Below are 20,490 nucleotides of genomic sequence, written 5' to 3'. Positions count from 1 at the left end.
GATAACTATACGTTAGTTTTCTTCTTTCCTCGATTGCCGCGTGACACCAGCAAAGATACTTCGCTTTCTGGTTCGGTAAAAACGTCAACGTTGCAAACTTCAAAGGGGGGTTTCTCAAGATAAAAGTCTGCTCTATCGCGTGATATGGTTCGATTTTACACTGGATCCTTATTTTTTAAAATAAATTGAAAAAAATCCTCATAAATTGGTGCAAAAGTGGTGTCTCTCCATCTTTAATGTTATTATAAAAGATATTGAATTGTCCTTTGCAGCAACAGATTAATATTCTATATCACTGTTTTCGGGAAAGTCTACAGAATCTGTTGCTACAAAGAACAATTCAATATCTTTTATAATAACATCACAATATTTGTTTGAAGTTGAAAGATATGTTTTTTAACTTCCCGATTTTATAGGGAAGTTATTGTAATGACCCCGAAAATCGAAAATCGATTTTTTAGCAGATCTTCACGTTTCATGGTCATTGCAGTCATTTTAGACTATTTTCAGCAAAATGTTCGCGCGTGTGTGTGTGTGTGTGTGTGCGCGTATGCATATGGTCGTTTCTATGTAATCAAATTTTTCGTTAACGTTTTCAGAAAAAGTAACAACGCGATTAGGATGATGAATTATGCAATCGATGTGCCCCGCTGTAACTTAGAGCTGATTAGATTTTGGTCCATTTTGGTCAAGCAGTTTTTTAGTTTTTTCGAAAGAAGTTCATTCAACAATGCAATTTATACGAGAGAACGAAAAGTTTCCACCGTAGAAACAAACGTAATTACACAAACAAATTTTTTCGATTTTTTTAATTTTAAATTGAAAATTAATATAAACTATATGATAATTATTAATAACATTGATGTTGAAAACGGATTGGTTAATGGAGCACACATGCGGAATATTAAAATTTATTACTTTTCAAGAAAATACTAAAATTCCGTCTATATTGTGGTTAGATTTTCAATTGGCCAGAGTAGGAGTGAAAGTAAGAACTCGTTATCGTGATTATATGAAAAATGCAAATATTGATCAAAATTTAACACCTATAATAAAAATATCAAATCAAGTACATATGTCGAGTGAGGAAAAATATCAAATCACACGTAGTCAATTTCCAGTGGTTCCTGCTGAAGCGATTACGATTCATAAAAGTCAGGGACAAACATACGAGAAAGTATGTTTGGATTTTAAAAAATCAGAAAGGCGAACTTTACAAATGTTGTATGTAGCACTGAGCAGAGTTTCAAAATTGAGCGCGGTTTATATATTTTGGGACAATTTAAATTAACAGTATCGAAGAAAACCAGGATCAATACTGCAGACCCGGATAATGAGGAGTTGTATCGTTTGCGAAAAACTAATTAAGACAATTCATTTTGCAACATTAGTATGCTATAACATGGAACCAAGCGAGCAACGAGCATACGATGTTGGTTTAATGCGACGCCATATAGCAAACATCTTGATAAGTAGAAAACTATTTATTTCCCTGAAAACGTATAATCTTCTTAAAACGTACTAAAAATAATGATAATAATATACTGCAACTAACGAATCGGGAAGTTCTTTGTGTGGCTCGTGGAGAGTCACACACCAAATAAAAAAAAAAACATTAATAGCTATAGGTACTACTAGCCATGCGTACCACTAACCCTTTCGCAAGAGCAGTCCTATCCGCGAGCGAGCAAAGCGAGCGAGCAAAAACAACCCTACTCGCGAGCGAGCGAAGCGAGCGAGCAACAATAACCCTCTAGTTTTGTTTTTGGATGATCAGAGCGCGATTAGATTAGTCAAAAATCCTGAGTTCCATAAGAGAACAAAACATATCGACATAAAGTACCATTTCATCCGGGAAAAGGTCGTTCAGGGGGATTTGATCGTAAAGTATGTGTGCTCGAATGAACAAAGAGCGGATATATTCACTAAGCCTTTTGCGAAGCAGCGTTTTTCTTTCCTGCGACAGAGTCTTGGTATGATTTCGCGCGTAGAGTATTCAAGCGGAGAGGCTGTTGGAATATGAGCTTTTCATACTCTATGCCATGACAATAGCCAATGAGAAGGCGCCCACCGATTTGATTAATCGGTTGTGCCCTCTTCGTTATAGTTTTGTTTTTGCGATGCCACCGATGCTCAGTTTAAACTCTGACCAGGCAACCGACACAACGTGTTCGTTTTGCTAATCTATTTAACATACACTTTTTGTAAAGCGGAAGATAAACTATATCTTTTATTATTAAAATATAGGCACGTTATTTTCAATAAACCTTATGGGTCTTTGCCCACTAGACGCCTCCTCTGCCTACCTGCGCCATCGCTCCGTCCCCGTTTTGGGTTTCTTCTGTGTATTTCATTGGGACTGCTCCTACTATACCTGCCATGGCGCAGCAATAGCGCAGCCCCAGCGTGCCTACTCGTCGCCCCGGAAAAAGTGCACCCACTAGACTGTAGCGCGGATTGACCGCTCTGCCGCACCTTGCCGTTTTGGGTTTCTTCTGTGTATTTCAATGGGACTGCGCCTACTGTACCTGCAATGGCGCAGCAATAGCGCGCCTCGAGAGAAGGAACATTCTCGGCGAGAATGTTTTGCTCGCCAGCACCGTTATTTCAAGGTTTATAATATTATGAAATAAAAAATATATGTTAATATTTAAAAAATTGAGGTAACTTTCAGTTTTTTATAAAAAAAATTTACTATTAATTTTTGATATCGAGATTTGTACAAAAGTGAATACTGATCAACTTCTGTTGGAAACGTTTTTGCAGACACCATAAACAATAGTCTCTTTTTAATTTAATAAAAAGTATCATTTGTAAAAAGTTTATATTTTATCACAAGGAATGCAGCAATCGTTGACTTTCATAGAAATTATTCGGGAAATCTAGTTTATTAAAAATATTAATTTGCATATGTTCTAGTTACAAATAATCATTATCGATGATAATCTGACTTGGACCTTATCGATGATAATTTGACTTACAAGGGGAGCCCAGGGTAGTCGGAATCCGGATTTTCGTGAAACTTGCAGTATTTGAAGATGACATATCCAAGTTTAATTTAGCAAAGCAGTAGCGCGCGCTTCTCAAGATTTCCCGAGAAAATGGCATTTGAAAATTCGGTTTACGCGTTCATAAGGAGTTCGCGTTAAGCTATGAACATGAAGCGCAGTGGCCGAGGGCGCTGCGAGAAAGACTGGTAATCAGTAGGTCGCTGGTTCGAGTCTTGCTGCCGACATTTTTTTTTTAATCTTTTTTCAGTTTTAATCCTAATGAAATCTGCCATTAAACAATTATTTTTTAAATAGAAAATGCATGTTTTTTATTTGTGGGTATTGAAAAAAATCGAACATAAAAATAATACAGTGTTATATTTACTTTATTATTGCTCATTCTTTATTAATAAAAAAAATTACGTGTTAGTATGACACGACCCAGAATGATACTCATCGTAAAAGCATGGGAAACAATAATTTTTTCGGCATCTAGCACACACTATAAACGGAGCGTTTGTACAGGAGCACGCCGTTTTCAAGAGTTCTATTGGAAAGCACACTTCATTAACATTCATAAAAATTTCTCTGGTATCGCAGAGATTGAATAATTATTTTTATTTTTCAAATAGAATATTATTTTCTATTTATACCTCTCTCGGCAGTGTTGGGTTTTCCGGTTTTCCTTTACCTGGATAAACCGAGTCTGCCTGGATAAATCTTCTTTCGTGTTTGCACAAAGCAAAAGCAAGGGGTACCAGCATGAGGATGGTAGTAACCGTTGAAGGGACGGGGTAGACTCTTACCTAGGTGAGGCGCGAGGTCAACCCAGGTAAATCCCAAAAACAGACGTCGCGCTTGGTTTTATTACAGCCAATTATTGTTTCCCATGCTTTTACGATGAGTATCATTCTGGGTCGTGTCATACTAACACGTAATTTTTTTTATTAATAAAGAATGAGCAATAATAAAGTAAATATAACACTGTATTATTTTTATGTTCGATTTTTTTCAATACCCACAAATAAAAAACATGCATTTTCTATTTAAAAAATAATTGTTTAATGGCAGATTTCATAAATTTTAGGATTAAAACTGAAAAAAGATTAAAAAAAAAAATGTCGGCAGCAAGACTCGAACCAGCGACCTACTGATTACCAGTCTTTCTCGCAGCGCCCTCGGCCACTGCGCTTCATGTTCATAGCTTAACGCGAACTCCTTATGAACGCGTAAACCGAATTTTCAAATGCCATTTTCTCGGGAAATCTTGAGAAGCGCGCGCTACTGCTTTGCTAAATTAAACTTGGATATGTCATCTTCAAATACTGCAAGTTTCACGAAAATCCGGATTCCGACTACCCTGGGCTCCCCTTGTTAGACCTAATCTGACTCTCGCATGATCAGTAGCACAAATAAATTTCTGTCCTCGACAATGCGATTACTAATACTAATAGCCAAAAATTATTTCCATCATCGATAACGGTTCCTTATGACCACAAAGAATTGTTGTCGTTTATAATGGATATTTATCAGTCAAAGATAGTCTATCATCGATAATAATTACACTGTCCAACACCAAATTTGATTTCAATATACTGTTGGGTCCTTCTTATAGAGTTTTTTGCGCTGATTCCGAATCTGGTTTTAATTTTTTTCCTATACGTCCAGTTTTTGAAAATCATGGCTTTGAAAAAAAAACATATTTTTCAACTTTAAACAAATATTGTGATGTTATTATAAAAGATATTGAATTGTTGTTTACAGCAAACGATTCTGTAGACTTTCCCGAATACAGTGATATCCAATATTAATACATTATGATTGTTTAAACATGTTTAAACAATGATTAAAGACGGAGATGGACCACTTTTGCACCAATTTTTGCGGATATTTTCGAATTTATCTCAAAAAATAAGGGTCCAGCGAAAAATTGAACTATACCACGCGAAAGAGCAGACTTTTATCTTGAGAAACCCCCCTGTGAAGTTTGCATGGTCGACGTTTTTACCGAACCACAAAGCAAAATATCTTCGCCCGACATGTGTTGACGCCAGTGGTGCTCTCCCACTAGCGCGGTCGTTCGTCGGGATACGGCGCGGCGCGCTGCGGTGAAACGGCGCGTGGCTATAAGCGCGCAATTATGTCAGCTTACTTAAATGTAATATTTTATTAAATGTTATATTATTGTTATTTATTATTTATTAGTATATTTATTCTGTATAAATTATTTTATGTATTTTTTAATGTTAGTCTCTCGTTTATAGTATATTTAATACAAAAAATACCTTTTGTAACAAAAAAATAATTTATTCACACACTACACTATTACACTATTTACAATGCTAATATATATGTGTACACTATTCAGATATAATACATTATATCGATTTAATATGGAGCAAACTATTTTAATTATGTATTTAAGTCAATAAAAATAGTCCCGTTTATACTGTGTTTGGACTTATTTTACTCGGAAGAATCTCGAGTGTTCATTGGCACTATAATTACAATACATAGATAAGACGACAATTACTGAAAATAAAATTTTTCAGTCACCGCATTGCAGACTTTCCTTACATTGTATGTATTCCGTTGTCCGTAGACCGTCATTTATTTCAAAATATCGTGTTGGTTCTTAAGAAAATTGATGCCAGAGTTCAGTTTCGGCTTTGTGTTTGTTGAAATCAGTCGTGTCAAGCATTTCAAATCTGCATTGCTACGTATAAAACTTCATAAAAAACATTTATAGTTATTTATAGTATTTTAGTTGTTGTGTATATAATATATGTATTTTAGTAGTGTATTATATCTGAATAGTGTACACATATATATTAGCATTGTAAATGGTGTAATAGTGTAGTGTGTGAATAAATTATTTTTTTGTTACAAAAGGTATTTTTTGTATTAAATATACTATAAACGAGAGACTAACATTAAAAAATACATAAAATAATTTATACAGAATAAATATACTAATAAATAATAAATAACAATAATATAACATTTAATAAAATATTACATTTAAGTAAGCTGACATAATTGCGCGCTTATAGCCACGCGCCGTTTCACCGCAGCGCGCCGCGCCGTATCCCGACGAACGACCGCGCTAGTGGAAGAGCACCACTGGCGTCAACACATGTCGGGCGAAGATATTTTGCTTTCTGGTTCAGTAAAAACGTCGACCATGCAAACTTCACAGGGGGGTTTCTCAAGATAAAAGTATGCTCTTTCGCGTGGTATAGTTCAATTTTTCGCTGGACCCTTATTTTTTGAGATAAATTCGAAAATATCCGCAAAAATTGGTGCAAAAGTGGTCCATCTCCGTCTTTAATCATTGTTTAAACATGTTTAAACAATCATAATGTATTAATATTGGATATCACTGTATTCGGGAAAGTCTACAGAATCGTTTGCTGTAAACAACAATTCAATATCTTTTATAATAACATCACAATATTTGTTTAAAGTTGAAAAATATGTTTTTTTTTCAAAGCCATGATTTTCAAAAACTGGACGTATAGGAAAAAAATTAAAACCAGATTCGGAATCAGCGCAAAAAACTCTATAAGAAGGACCCAACAGTATATTAAAATCACAAAAAATGTTGAAATTTGTTGGACAGTGTTATTTGTAAGTAGAACATATGCAAATTAATATTTTAAAACAACTGGATTTTCCGAATAATTTCTGTGAAATTCAACGATTACTGCCTTCCTTGCGATATAATAATATGAACTTTTTACAAATGATTTTTTTTTTATTAAATTAAAAATAACTATTGTTTATGGTGTCTGGATAACAATTATCGCAAAATTGGCAGTATATTTTAAGTTATGTGAATACAATTTCTTTTATAAGTATTTAAAATTTGAAAATTAGTATAACTAAAATCGTCATTGACTGACAAATATACGAAATCGACGAACCAATTCTAGTGTTTGCGATCTTCATTTTAGTCGTTTTTACGAATCGTTAAGATCGTCTCTCGCATACCGTACGAACAGCACATCCAGCAACCGATAAAACATTCTCGCCGAGAATGTCCCTTCTGTTGATGGAAAATTGCGGGAAAAAAATAAGATACGAAAAACGCGGTAATTTATTACACAACCCAGTAGTTACAAATAATAATTATCGATGATAGACATTATCTTTAACTGGTAAACAACCATTATAAATGACAACAATTCTTTTTGGTCATAAGGAACCGTTATCGATGATGGAAATAATTTTTGGCTATTAGTAGTAGTAACCATTGTCGAGGACAGAAATTTTATTGGGCTACTAATTATGCGAGAGTCAGAATAGATCCAAGTCAAAATCATGTTTGTGGATATATCCGAAATAGTACGTTGATGTGGAAAACAAAAGAAAGGACTCGCGCGAGCTTCGAAAATTTTCTTTTCGTCCCTCTAATGAAATCGTAGTCGTTACAGTAAAATAAGAAGCGATTGTGTAGGCAGTGCTAAGTGCTAATGTTCGCCACTCGAAAGTAACTGCGCAAACCCCGGTAATCCGCAATAACCAAATCACTTCAGCGTGTCTTTAGAATACATTAACTATCGCCAGAAAACTCCGAAAAAGTCCACGATGTCACCGAGTCATAAAGCAATAAAAACTCGACCGTACGCCCCAACATTATTACTGTTGTCGGACTCGGACCCGGACCGTCTACCTGCGTATAGTGAACTGGTGCCCTACCGTCGAACCTACAGAGGTGTCTTGGCAAAATATCTTCGCTCGACACGAGTTGCCGCCAGCGCAGTGGTGTTCACCACTAGAACGGTCTGGATTAGCTCGTTCGACGGATTACGGCGCGGCAAACGACTGCGCTAGTGGTGAGCGCCACTGTTCTGGCGCGGTGCTGACGCGGTGCTGGAGTCGTCTAGTAGGCGGAAAAACTACCAGCGCAGCGTCAATTTTCGGACGGAGCGATGGTGCAGGTAGGCAGATGAGGCGTCTAGTGGGCAACGACCTTTAGTCTGCTCAGTACTCGTCTACTCGTAGTCCTCGTCCAAAGTCTCTTTCAAAATTCTTAATTTCACTTGTGGCAAACTGGATGCGGACAAATTGATTGAACTGATCCGCGAATTTCCAATTCTGTACGACCTGACGCATGCAAAGTACAGCGATTCAAAGGCGAAAGAAAGAGTTTGGCTGTGGATAGCGGAAAGGATGAAGCAGCCAGGTAACTATGATCAACTATAATATTTTTCGATGAAAAAAGACAATATTATACATAAATTGTATATTATTTTACCAAGCAACTGCTCCATGAGATGACACAAAGCATTCAATTAATCATTTTTATTGTTTGTTAGAGGCCGCTTGCAAAAAGACTTGGAGCAATCTGCGCGATGCATACAGGCGGGCGCTGAAGCGTAGAAAAGGTGCGAGCGGCCAGGCAGCGAATCGGAAGTGGAAATATGAAGTGGAGATGTCCTTCCTCAGTCGCTTTTACAAAGAGCTAATAACCGTCGGCGTTACTTCTGAGGATACCGAGGATACAATTCTTGAACGGGACATCTGCGAAAAAGTGGATATGGCAACGCCGGGGACACCAAACACATCGCGCTCCGAAGTCTCTTCGTCGGAGCATTCGAAAGTATCCAGGAAAAAGAGGAAGGTGAAGGAGACGAGGGCCACTGTCGCCGCGACGGTCATGGATTACTTTATTGAGAATAACAAAGAGAAGGAAGCCGACGGAGTCGAGCAATTTTGTCGCGGCATTGGTAACGCGCTGAGAAAATTTAGTCCGTATGATTTGGCGGTGGCCAAAAGAGAAATTTTTTTAATTATCTCCGGAATAGAGATTCGGCAGTTGAGAGGCAGCGGCACCTCTTCATTCCCCGAGCATCTCGAGAACGGAAGTTTATGAACTCTTTTTATCTCTTCTTATTTCATAAAATAGTTTTCAATGTAATTTAATTCAAATGTTTTTTTATTATACAAAATAGTTAATTATTGTTTATTGTATACATTTATGTATAAAATAGGGTGTTGGTGAGCGACGCGAACAGGGGGCGGAGACTCCAAGTTGACAATAAAATTGAATGTACATTCCTTTAACAGACTGTTAATTTTTCTGTAAGTGTTACCCCTCTTCCCCTAAACTTAGTGTTAGAATATAAAATATTTTTATTTTGATCGCACCACGAAATGAAATAGTTGTTTTTTAAAAATTTGAAAGTATTTCTACAGCATCAACATTACATCTGGAAATATTATAACCATCTTCTCAATAGCTTCGTTGCCTCAATCCATTTGAGGACCTGCTTATACTAAGTTCGCGCCCGGTCGTAGGCTCTATTTTTTTTTATTAATTTGATTAATTCTCTTTTTCATTGCTAACTATACAAGAATAAATGGTATTTTTTTAGAAATTTGTCACGTTCGTATGCAGATAGAGCATTCAACGTGCCTAAATATCCAGTTCGACACTCCTGGCTCACGCTCAACCCGGCCGCAATCCCACCGCAGTATAACGGTGCTATAGTGCTGTGTCTCTCTTGCTTCCTTAGACCATATACAGGGTGTCTCAAAATTCCCTCGAGAGCCGAAAATGGGAGGTTCCTGAGATCATTTCAAGCGAAATTTTCCTTTGAAAAAATGTCGTCCGCGGCTTCGTTAACGAGTTATTAACGAAAAACACGGACCAATCAGAGCGCGAGCTAGACGCGTGCAGCCCGGCTGAGCCCGGCGCGCCGGCAGCCGAGTGTCGGTGGCACGCCGCGATGTCGCAACGAACAAAAGTTTCTCGATGATGTGAATCCTCGCCAATTTCGATAAGCTTTGGATATGTTGTCAATACCATGATTCTGAACAACATTTCCCTTTACAGTTTCTGTCGATCGGCTTTAGTTTACGATATTATTGTAAAAATTTGTAATTGTAAATCGATCGATGTACTATTTTCTATCCGATTTCGATAAGAATTTATTTCAAAGGAAAAAGATATTTAAAACATCGAATTTATAACCTATTTCAAAGTCATCGAAATCGGTAAGGACCCACATCATCGGCAACTTTACCCGAACGATAGAAGAAGCACAAACTTATTGAATTAAAAACTCACTTATTCAGCCGTAAATCCATTTGACTACCACATACAACTACCACACTTTCATATAATTGTTGAACTCGTAGCACACTTTTATAACTCGTATCGATATCGAACGAAATTACTTACTCCGACTCGGAAAGAGATCGATGCTCTTCGCGATGCCGCGCGAAACTGTGCTCTCCCAGCGTACAATGTATTCGATGAAGGCGTCGTTTAAAACAAATGAAATCGTTCCCAAGGAGATATTGATTTTTCGAGAACCATATGATTCTCGAAAACACCGATTCTTGACGAACGAACGATGCCATGGAAGAGATATCTCGTGTATCCTTATTACTGATATAACGTTCTATTATCCATCCACAGCATCGTTTCTTCGACATCGCGGAAACGCGTTGACAAATGTGAACAGTGATTGTGAGTGTGGAAAAATTTCAAGGCATCTCTGTGAAATAAACATACGAATTATTTATCGATTCGAAAGTGAAAGTGAAATTCAGGATCGTCGACTTGACCGCGCATCCCTTAGGCCTTCTACCACCGGCTGTGCAGTTCGTCGATCTGGCCGTACGTCCCTTAGCTTTTGGTACTGTCGTATACCTGAAGACATCTGTGCAGTTCGTCACCGAGTGATCCAGTGACGCACATTTCGAAGCAGCAAATGGATTTACGGCTGAATAAGTGAGTTTTTAATACAATCAGTTTCTGCTTCTTCTCTCGTTCGGGTAAAGTTGCCGTAAGTCGGGTAAAGAGATCCACCCATATGAATTTTTTTTTTTTTTTTTTCTATTGAAAGCTTAATTGAAACTCCCCATAGGGGGTTATAAAGCTATACATTAGTAATATATGTACATCTTACAGTTAAACATCAGTAATGTAGGTATCGCAGGACACATTAGGTATAATAACACATAAGTACATAACTTTAAATCTTTAAATTACATTGCTTGAAAAAATTGAAAAGAAGATAACAAGCCTGAATATTCGGTTCACAAAGTAACGATCTGATATTTAAGGGTGGAAACAAATTGAGCTTCCTTAATTTTTTCATGAGATCAACTCTTTGTGTTTCCAACAAGGTACATTGCCAAATAATATGGTTCAGATCTTGAACCTCATTGCCGCAGTTACATTTGGAATCATCTATTATATGTAGTCGTGAAAGAGATGCTGCAAGATGATAATGATTTGCTCTACAACGATTGAATGTAACAATAAATTGTCGTGATAAATTTAAACCCGAGAACCATGGTGCAACCCCGTCTCTAACATAATACTGAAAGTATTCCTTGCTTTTAAACTGACCCTGCTGCATTGTGAAATCACTAGTACTTTGTCTACATTTGTTTTTAAAAGATTCTCGTAAATCAGAGAAGGGAATGACAATACGCTCATTAGCTTGTTCTAGTGTTGCCGACTTAGCTATGGCGTCAGCCTCATCATTTCCAACAATGCCTGAATGGGACGGAATCCAAACAAATTCTATACTGCTGTTGTTCGATGTGGCTTTCATGAACTTAAAGTATTTTTCCTTAATTTCGTAAATGTAGAAGTTGGTCATTATATTTATCTTTGACTTTTGTAGACATAGCAGGGCACTGAGAGAGTCAGTAAGTATTTTATAATTATGATTTGTGTTCAAAAGAGCAATGTCAAGAGCATCAATTAAAGCAATGCATTCAGCCGTGAATATAGAAGCAATAGATGGGATGCTTTTTTTGGTCGATATATTTAAATCTTTACAAATACATCCAGATCCAACAGAGTTAGAGCCTGGAATTTTACTGCCATCAGTAAAAATTGCGTATGAGTCACAGTTTGAAAGCCAATTATGTAATATGAAATTTGGATGGCTACATATTTTAAGATCATGACCAAGTTCTGTATTTATTGGGATCGAATTACTAATAATATTATAATCCAAACGATAAATATCATAACAGTTACTAATTCTTAAATTTCTTTTTATGATAGGGATATCATCAATACATTGATGTATGAGTCTTTTCCTCTTGCGTTTAAAATTTCTGGTCTTGGAATAATATTGATGTATTGCATTATTGACCAAGGTGGAAGTATTGGAAATAATTTTACTCAAGTACCTATTACATAAAAATTCAACACGATCTTCTATTAACAGGAGCTTTGACTCAGCCAATAAAATGTTGGTAGGAGTAGATATACGATAACCCAAAGCCGATCTAATGGCAGAAAATTGAATTTTTTCTAGTTTGTACTTTAGATCTTTACGTGAAGGAAAATAAATGAAGCATCCATAGTCGATATGTGAACGAACGAAACTTTTGTATAGAATTAATAATGTTGATGGGTCTGAACCCCAACATGTTCCACATAGAAATTTAACGATATTTAAGGCTCTCATACATTTGTTTTGAACATAGGATAAATGAATTTTGAAAGACAATTCATAATCAAAAATTATTCCTAAGAATCGAGTGGAGCAACTAGATTTGATAAGGCAATCATTTACTGTAATTTCAGTTTGTCCAGGGAGGATCTTTTTGTTGTTAAAGTGAAGGAGAGCTGTTTTCTGTGGACTTAGTTCCAAACCTAATAAAAGAAGGTTACACTTTATAATGGAAATAGATCTTTCTATAAGATGTTTACATTTTCTTAGTGGGGAGATTTTTGAATAAATTGCAATGTCATCTGCGAATTGAGATACACAAATATTTTTAGGCAAGTTTTCAGTAATTTTTGAAACATATATTAAATAAAGAAGTGGACTTAACACACCTCCTTGAGGGACACCTTTGAAGACAAATCTAACTTCATCGCCTGTCAAACTTGTGAATATTTCTCTTTTATATGTTAAAAATTTAATAAATCGAATTAAACGGTTAGTGCAACCTACAGAAGACAGTTTGTTCAACAAAATATCACTATTCACGTTATCAAAAGCCCCTTGAACATCCAAGAAGGCTGCCAAGGTGTCCTTTCTCTTAAAAAATCCTTCCTGAATGTATAACATTAGCTTGGTGGCATTATCAATACATGATTGTCCTTTACGGAAACCCGTTTGGCTAGCTGGAAGTAGATTTTGATGTTCGAGCCACCATTGTAACCTATTTTTAATAAGCGTTTCGAACAGTTTACAAAAGCAAGAGGAAAGAGCTATTGGACGGACACTTTTTTTGTCTGATTTTTCAATGAAATGAATGTAATATTGATTCCATTCCTGAGGGTAGTCATTTGATAAGTAAATTTCATTATAAATATCTAGAAGTAATAGTTTATATTGTAAAGATAATGTTTTGATAACTAGATAATTGATCCCGTCAAGACCCGGAGCCGAGCTAGAGTTTCGTGAAGCTAAGGCAACATTAAATTCAGTTAGATTGAAGCATGCATCAAGAAACTCATTGACATTACCATTTGATACATAGGTAGGGTCAGTGCGAACCCATGGTGGACTAATCTTGTCCAGAGCAGACAGAATTTGATTCTCATTCTGGAGATTCTCAGAAATGCTCTTTGGGTTAATTTTAACCCATTTATTTTTTAACACTCTAACTCTGTTCCAAGTAAATTTTGCATCAGTATGAATGTTAATTTTTTCAGCGAATTCCCTAAAACTATCCCTCCTTTTTCTTTTAAATAATTTCTTTGTTTGAGCTGTAATTTTCTTATAGTTAATTAAATCAGTAAGGTTATGAGAATATTCCCATTTTTTATATGCAGCTCTTCTTAGTCTTTTAAACTTATCACATTCCGAGTCCCACCAGGGAACAGGATTTCTATGTCTACAAATATTTACTCTTTTCTTTTCAGGAGTGTTGTGCTTAATGGAATACGTTAGTATATTAATAAAAAATTTGTATTTTTCACTAGCAGATAGAGTGTCATAGAGAGGATCAAAAAAATCAACATAATGATTATCTAGATATGTTAGGACTCCGTCCCAATCAGTGCGAACAGAATCAATTTTAAAGGATTTTCTATAATAATAATTTTTTTCGACCAAGATATCAATAAAGATAGGATAATGGTCAGAACCCAAAATTTCATCACTAATTTTAATGTTAATTTTATCTGCAATATTCATAGATGATAGGACGAGGTCAATATTAGACTTACTATTCCTATAAAGATCGATATGAGTGAATGAATTTGGGTTATGCAGAAATAAATCATTATTATCAATAGACTGTAAAAGCCTTTCACCATTCAGGTCAGTATTGGAACAATTCCACACCCTATGATGGGAGTTAAAGTCCCCCATGAGAATACAATTGTTACTTCTTCCAATATTACTAACTAATTGGTCCCATTGAGACTGGGAAAGAACAGAACCTGGAGATCTATAACAAGATATGATCTTCAAAGAGGAATTAATATTAGTTATATTTACGCCACCAATTTCAATGGAGTCATGAACTGAAATTAAATGATCTATCTCTGAAAACGCAATGGACTTACGAATAAGAAAAATAATGCCGCCTCCACGAGAATGTAATCTATCAAGTCTATACGCGTTAAAGCCTGGAAACTTTAAGTCTTTTTCGGGAGTAAGCCACGATTCCACACACACAAAAATGTCTAAATTTTTTAACAAAACTTCAACTTCTTCTTTCCGTTGTATGATGCTTCTTGCATTCCAGAAGAACAAACGTAGATTTGAGGAGCTGCAACTACGTTGAGTAGAGTAGGTGGGAGATTGAGATTGATAGAGCAAGTTTGAATTATTCATTGATCTTCTGAGGAACTGAAATCCTCGCTAGAAGTGTCTTTCTTATTTGATAGTAACTTTTTAATAATCCTGGAAGTCAGAGCCTTATGTTTCTTCTGTTTGATGTGTTTTTGCGTTTGTTTTAACATTTCGATGAGTGCTGGAGTGTCGTTGGTGAATTTAGAAGCAAGTCCTTGTATATCTGAATTGTTTAAACTTTCCACAATAAAATTGGATAAATTTTCGACACTGAGAGGAGGGTTTTGTGTCGGACTGCTAATGAGTAATTTTATAAGATCAAATTGTTCTTTAAATTCATCTGAACGGCTATCTGTCCTAGACTTCTTATTTTTGTTTTTGTTTGTAGTTTTTTTATTATTATCGATGTCCATCGTACTTGGAATTTCACTTACATTAGAGGAATTGTATACCGAGCTGGTATTTGAACAAGGACGTTTGCTACTGGATACAAGAGGAACTTTGAATGAATTGTTTTCTTCATTTGATGTTAGTTTATCCTGATGAATTTCTTGAGAAAGGTTGTTATTACCGTATATGTCATCCAACACTTGACTGTAAGTAGTCATATCATTACTGGATTCCTCCGCAAAGTCGACCATTGGAGTGGAAGAAGTATGATCTTCATGCTGAATAGTAATTGAAGGTTCTTGATTGACAGAGCTATTATTTTTACAGTGCTTGGCGAGATGACCTTCGGCTTTACAAATGAAACACGTCAATTTTTCAGTTGAAATGTAAATCCAATATAGTGTGTTTTCATAGTTTATCTGTATAGCATCTGGTAGTTCATTAATATCTTCTGGCTCAATATACACTTGTCTTCTGAAACTCAGAATATGACTGTACCCAGGATCAGACATTCCTGCTCTAATAAACGATATTTGAGATTTTATGGAAATGTTTAGTTCTTTCAATTTATACTCAATAACATTATGCGGTATTATTGGGCAAATGTTCGACAGTATTATACGTTTGGCAGGAGAAACAAGCGGACGTATTTCTAGAATATGACCGCTTATGTTTACACTTTTGTGCGTACTGAGGAGAGTATCAACGATAGCTTGGCTGCTCAGATATAGACATACTCTGCCGTGAGAAATCCTGGATCTGAATCGAATATTACTTGGGCCGATTAATTTTCCGATGGATACGGTGTATTCTTTGATCGTGATTCCTTCCATTGAATCGACTACAATGGCTTGATCCTTCTTCGGAAAAGTAACATTTTGGGTAACTTGAGCATACGATACTTTTGGTGTAGACATTGTAGACATTGTTGGTTTTACTTCAGTATGGTTTACGAAACGATGAGAATGGGCATCTCCAATATTGGAGGCACTCATTTATGCTGATACTCCTTCCACGGAAAACACTTCCGAACACAGAAAAACTGTGTTCGGAGGAAAGAAGAACGCAGAAAGCACAGAAACTTATTTTACAGTAATACGTTAACGATATTATAGAGTAGTAACCTCGCTGGCACGAGCGTAAACAAATACGTCCTACCGCTGTGACGGCTCAAGCGGAACCCACCCATATGAATTGACAAGTAAAGTTCTTCCGACCGACAAAAACTGTAAAGGGAAATGTTGTTCAGAATCATGGTCTTGATAACATATCCAAAGCTCATCCAAATCGGGGAGGATTCACATAATCTCGAGAAACTATTGTTCGTTACGGCATCGCGACGTTACACCACGCTCGTCTCCCGGCGCGCCGCCACAGTGGGCCAGAATGGCTCGGTAGCTGTTCACGCCTATTTCACCATTATTTCAAAACATAAAGACCACATTAAATATATCGTTGGATTTGTCTTGGCGTCAGCTATAATATTATTGAATAAAAAATATATAGTTATGAATAAATAATCAAGGTGAACACAATTTTTTATTAAAAAAAATTTTGTTTTTAAATTTTTTGTACTGAGATTTTTAAAAGACTGTGTACTGATTACTTTTTGTAGGAAACATTTGTTTGTCACACCACCGGAAATGTCTGAAAAATCGTGTGAATAATAAATAATAATTGGAAACTGGCTATTCAGGCATTCAAACAAGAGTAATCCATAATTTTTGAATGAATGAAGTTTATTACATTTAATGAAATAGCACAAAAATGTGTTATTACTGTCTTATATTTAAAGAATTACAAAAATTTAAACAAAATTAAGTATTATATTTTACAAAGTCACTGACTATATTCAGTTGATCATACGGATTTTCCGTTTATAACTCTATTTATCTATGAATAAACAAAAATCTATACAATAATTCCTCTTAACAAAGGTAAAATACAGGTCTTCAATATGGAAAAACTGCTGTGATGCTATACTACGATGCTGTTACTATAGTCTCTCAAATACAAATTATTTAACTAAGCTAGCAAGAAGTTCGAATGTTTATCAATGGCAGTATAATAAAAAAAAATCATAAGATAGGTCTGGGTTAGGTCTTTAGACTCCTAAGAGCCGCTGAGTGGTCGTCAATGCGTCTCGTGCAACGCGACTCGCCGCGGAATTGCGTGTCACGCGACGCTTTAAACAATCATAATTTCCGAACTGGGACGAGTTGGGACGAGATCTTTACAGGATCTTTTAGAGGAGATGTTGCTGAAAATGTTCCACTTTGTTAAATCCCGGCAAACTCTGGCAGACTTAACTTATCCCTTGTCAAAGGTGAAAAACTTTGACGATTTTCCTTAGTTGCCTAAGCATTTTTTTAAATAATAAATTATGAACATTAACGTGTTTAGTTCCTGGGGCGTTCTCAACATAGATATACATTATTCATAAAAAAAAATTTGGACACTTAATCTTCACTAGGTTTTCCAGGACATCGTTATGAAGTAACGGAATTTTTTCGGTGATAAATCGTATCTGAAAAAGTTTGATCTTTGAACGTTTATTGTAACGAGAGTTTTGAATAGCTTTAATTAATATTATCGTTTTCGAACGTAATAGACATTTAAGAATCACTGTGCATTGGTTAAAAATCGATATGAGGACTTTCATTTTTTGGCTCATGAACAGCTAGCGCGTCGATCTAGCCCACTGTGCGCCGCACCGCTCCGTGACAACTAAGAAACACTTTATACTTGAAACACTTCAAATCTTTATGCTATGCTACAATTTTTTGAGCGTTATATACTATGTTTTTTCCTTTTCATTTAAATTTTGTTTTGTGCAGTTTATATTTAGTGCGTACCTCAGTATACTTTATGCATTAGTTCAGTATTATACCATTGTTTAGTACAGTTTATATTAATATACAAGGAGAATTAGGTATAATTCTCCGAACGCGTTGTATACGTTTTAAACAATCATCTTATACGACCGTTTCTCCCATCAATATTCAGAAAAAAATGCTATCGATGAATTGGTTTGCCCGATCGTCAATTTCACGCCTACTCCAAATTTATATTGTTGTCACTTCGTTCATCATCACACACTCACTGTAACATACTTTAACTCAGCACTAGTCATACGTTGTTTACAGTAATTTATATTTTGTATTTGTTATATAATTTGTGTTTGTTATATTACGTTTATATTTATATTTTGTGTTTGTTATATCTCGTTCGTGATAAAACATATCGTTCCACTAATATTTGGTAAGTACATAAATAGTTGAACATTTATTACGTTAACTATTTTCCCTGTTCAACATTTCTTCCTTTATTATTCTGCTATTTGTTATTTATTAAGAATGGAGGCGTTCCGTACAAATCTGAATTTATTATATTTATTACCACGTTTTTATTAGCTCGCTTTCTTGTTTGTTTGTTTGTTTGTTTGTCTGTTCGTCTGTTTGTCTGTTCGGTGGCAAATTTTGCAATAGATTTTATTATTGTTTACATTTCACTTTGTGCATTATACAGGTACTATAGATTGTGAATTTATAAGGATCAGATAAATTTTCTCCGGAGGCTTTGGAAAATCAAGAAACAAATTTTATAAAAATAGCGATTTCTCAAAAATTTAGAAAAATAATATATTGACCAAGCTGAATGTATTCCGTTTCAAAAAAATTTGCTAAAGGTTGTTAAATTTGTAAATATGTTTAAAAAATAGTAAAAAAAACTATTACATAAACGAAAAGTATACCACATTATACATTATTAAAAAAGATTACATGTTAATATCCTACACTCCAAATTTTACGTCGATATCTTTAATAACTTAGAAGTTATACCAAAATGTCACTAAATTTCGCGTTTTAGACCACTGTGCGCCGGCGTGACTGCAGCGCCATCTAACGGGCAACATGCAGCCGAATATTGCAAAATCATTGCTCGAAAACGTAAAAGAACGACTTTTGAAGCAAACAGCGCGCTAGATTGATCTTTTATCTAGCTATTTTGACTAATAAAAACCCCCGTCTTTGCATTATCGAGAAATCAGAACGCATTTCCCTGATCCTAGCAATTCTCGCGTACGTATACGTGGTCTAGCGGTGTGTGAGTGTACTCTAGCGGTGTGTGAGTGTTCACGCGCGACCGTCATCTGCTAGGAGACGGCCCCCTAAGGGTGCGTTTATAGTTCTTGACTCGCGAGACAGCGGGTCATAAATTTCGAGCGGGTCGACGGGCCCGCTGTGCCCCCCGCTGTGCGTGGCACAAAAAAAGGTCTCCGAAGATATCCTACTGACTTAAAGGAAAGCTATCGGTAGTTTACCTAAACGAACCGTGAAGCCGTAGAGACCTTTTTTCGTGCCTCGCACAGTGGGCCCGTCGACCCCGCTCGAAATTTATGACCCGCTGTCTCGCGAGACCAAATGTCTCGTGAGACAACGTCTCGCGAGTCAAGAACTATAAACGCACCCTAAAGGTCTTTGCAGACTATACCGTCACGGCAGCTACCTGCAACGGAAGGCGCGGTCAAAAAGGCACCGCGGTGGTGGTCTTTTCCGTACACTACTGACGGATCGGCACCGAACGACACTGAACGACACTTTCAGTGGCGTTCACCACTGGCGCGGGCGTTCGCCGCGCCGTAACTGGCCGTAACCCATCGAACGACCTTATCCAGACCGTTCTAGTGGTGAACACCACTGCGCTGGCGGCAACTCATGTCGAGCGAAGATATTTTGCTTTCTGGTTCGAAAAAACGTCGACATTGCAAACTTCATAGGGCGGTTTCTCAAGATAAAAGTCTGCTCTATCGCGTAATATAGTTCGATTTTCCCCTCGACCTTTATTTTTTCAGATAAATTGAAAAATATTCTCAAAAATTTGTGCAAAAGTAGTGTCTCTCCGTCTTTAATGATTGTTTAAACATGTTTAAAGAATCATAATATATTAATATTGGGTATCACTGGATTCGCGAAAGTCTACAGAATCTTTTGCTGTAAAGAACAATTCAATATCTTTTATAATAACATCACAATATTTGTTTAACGTTGAAAAATACGTTTCTTATCTTAAAGTCATGTTTCGCAAAAACTGTGCATCTAGGAGAAAAATTAAGGGCAGATTCGGAATCAGCGCAAAAAACTCTATAGGATTCACCCAACCGTAATTGTAGAACATGAAAAAAGATTGATTTTGTTGGACAGAGTAATTACTGTCATATTATGTGGTCTGGAAACCGCGTTTCTGAACGCTCGAATATGTCGTGCTTTAGACCTAAACTTATGAAGTTATTCGGGAAATCTAGTTAATTAAAAATATTAAATTTGCATATGTTCTATTTACAAACAATCATTATCGATGATAGACATTATCATTGA

At 36.1% G+C, this 20,490-nt stretch overlaps 1 protein-coding gene across 1 annotated transcript in view; it reads left to right on the top strand.

The window, feature by feature from the left end:
* The window catches only part of LOC143210495 (uncharacterized), a 53,889-nt gene that overhangs the window by 7,156 nt on the left and 26,243 nt on the right, over positions 1-20,490 (top strand). The window contains exons 3-4 of the mRNA XM_076427386.1: positions 7,998-8,186; positions 8,281-10,734. Of these exons, the coding sequence (XP_076283501.1) occupies positions 7,998-8,186; positions 8,281-8,868 (777 nt within the window). The 3' untranslated portion in view covers positions 8,869-10,734. The remainder of the gene's footprint in view (positions 1-7,997; positions 8,187-8,280; positions 10,735-20,490) is intronic.

This window comes from Lasioglossum baleicum, chromosome 7, assembly GCF_051020765.1.
Source record: "Lasioglossum baleicum chromosome 7, iyLasBale1, whole genome shotgun sequence".
NCBI classification, from domain to species: domain Eukaryota; kingdom Metazoa; phylum Arthropoda; class Insecta; order Hymenoptera; family Halictidae; genus Lasioglossum; species Lasioglossum baleicum.
Note: the sequence above shows the minus strand (reverse complement) of the source record. Positions and strands in the feature narration are given on the sequence as shown.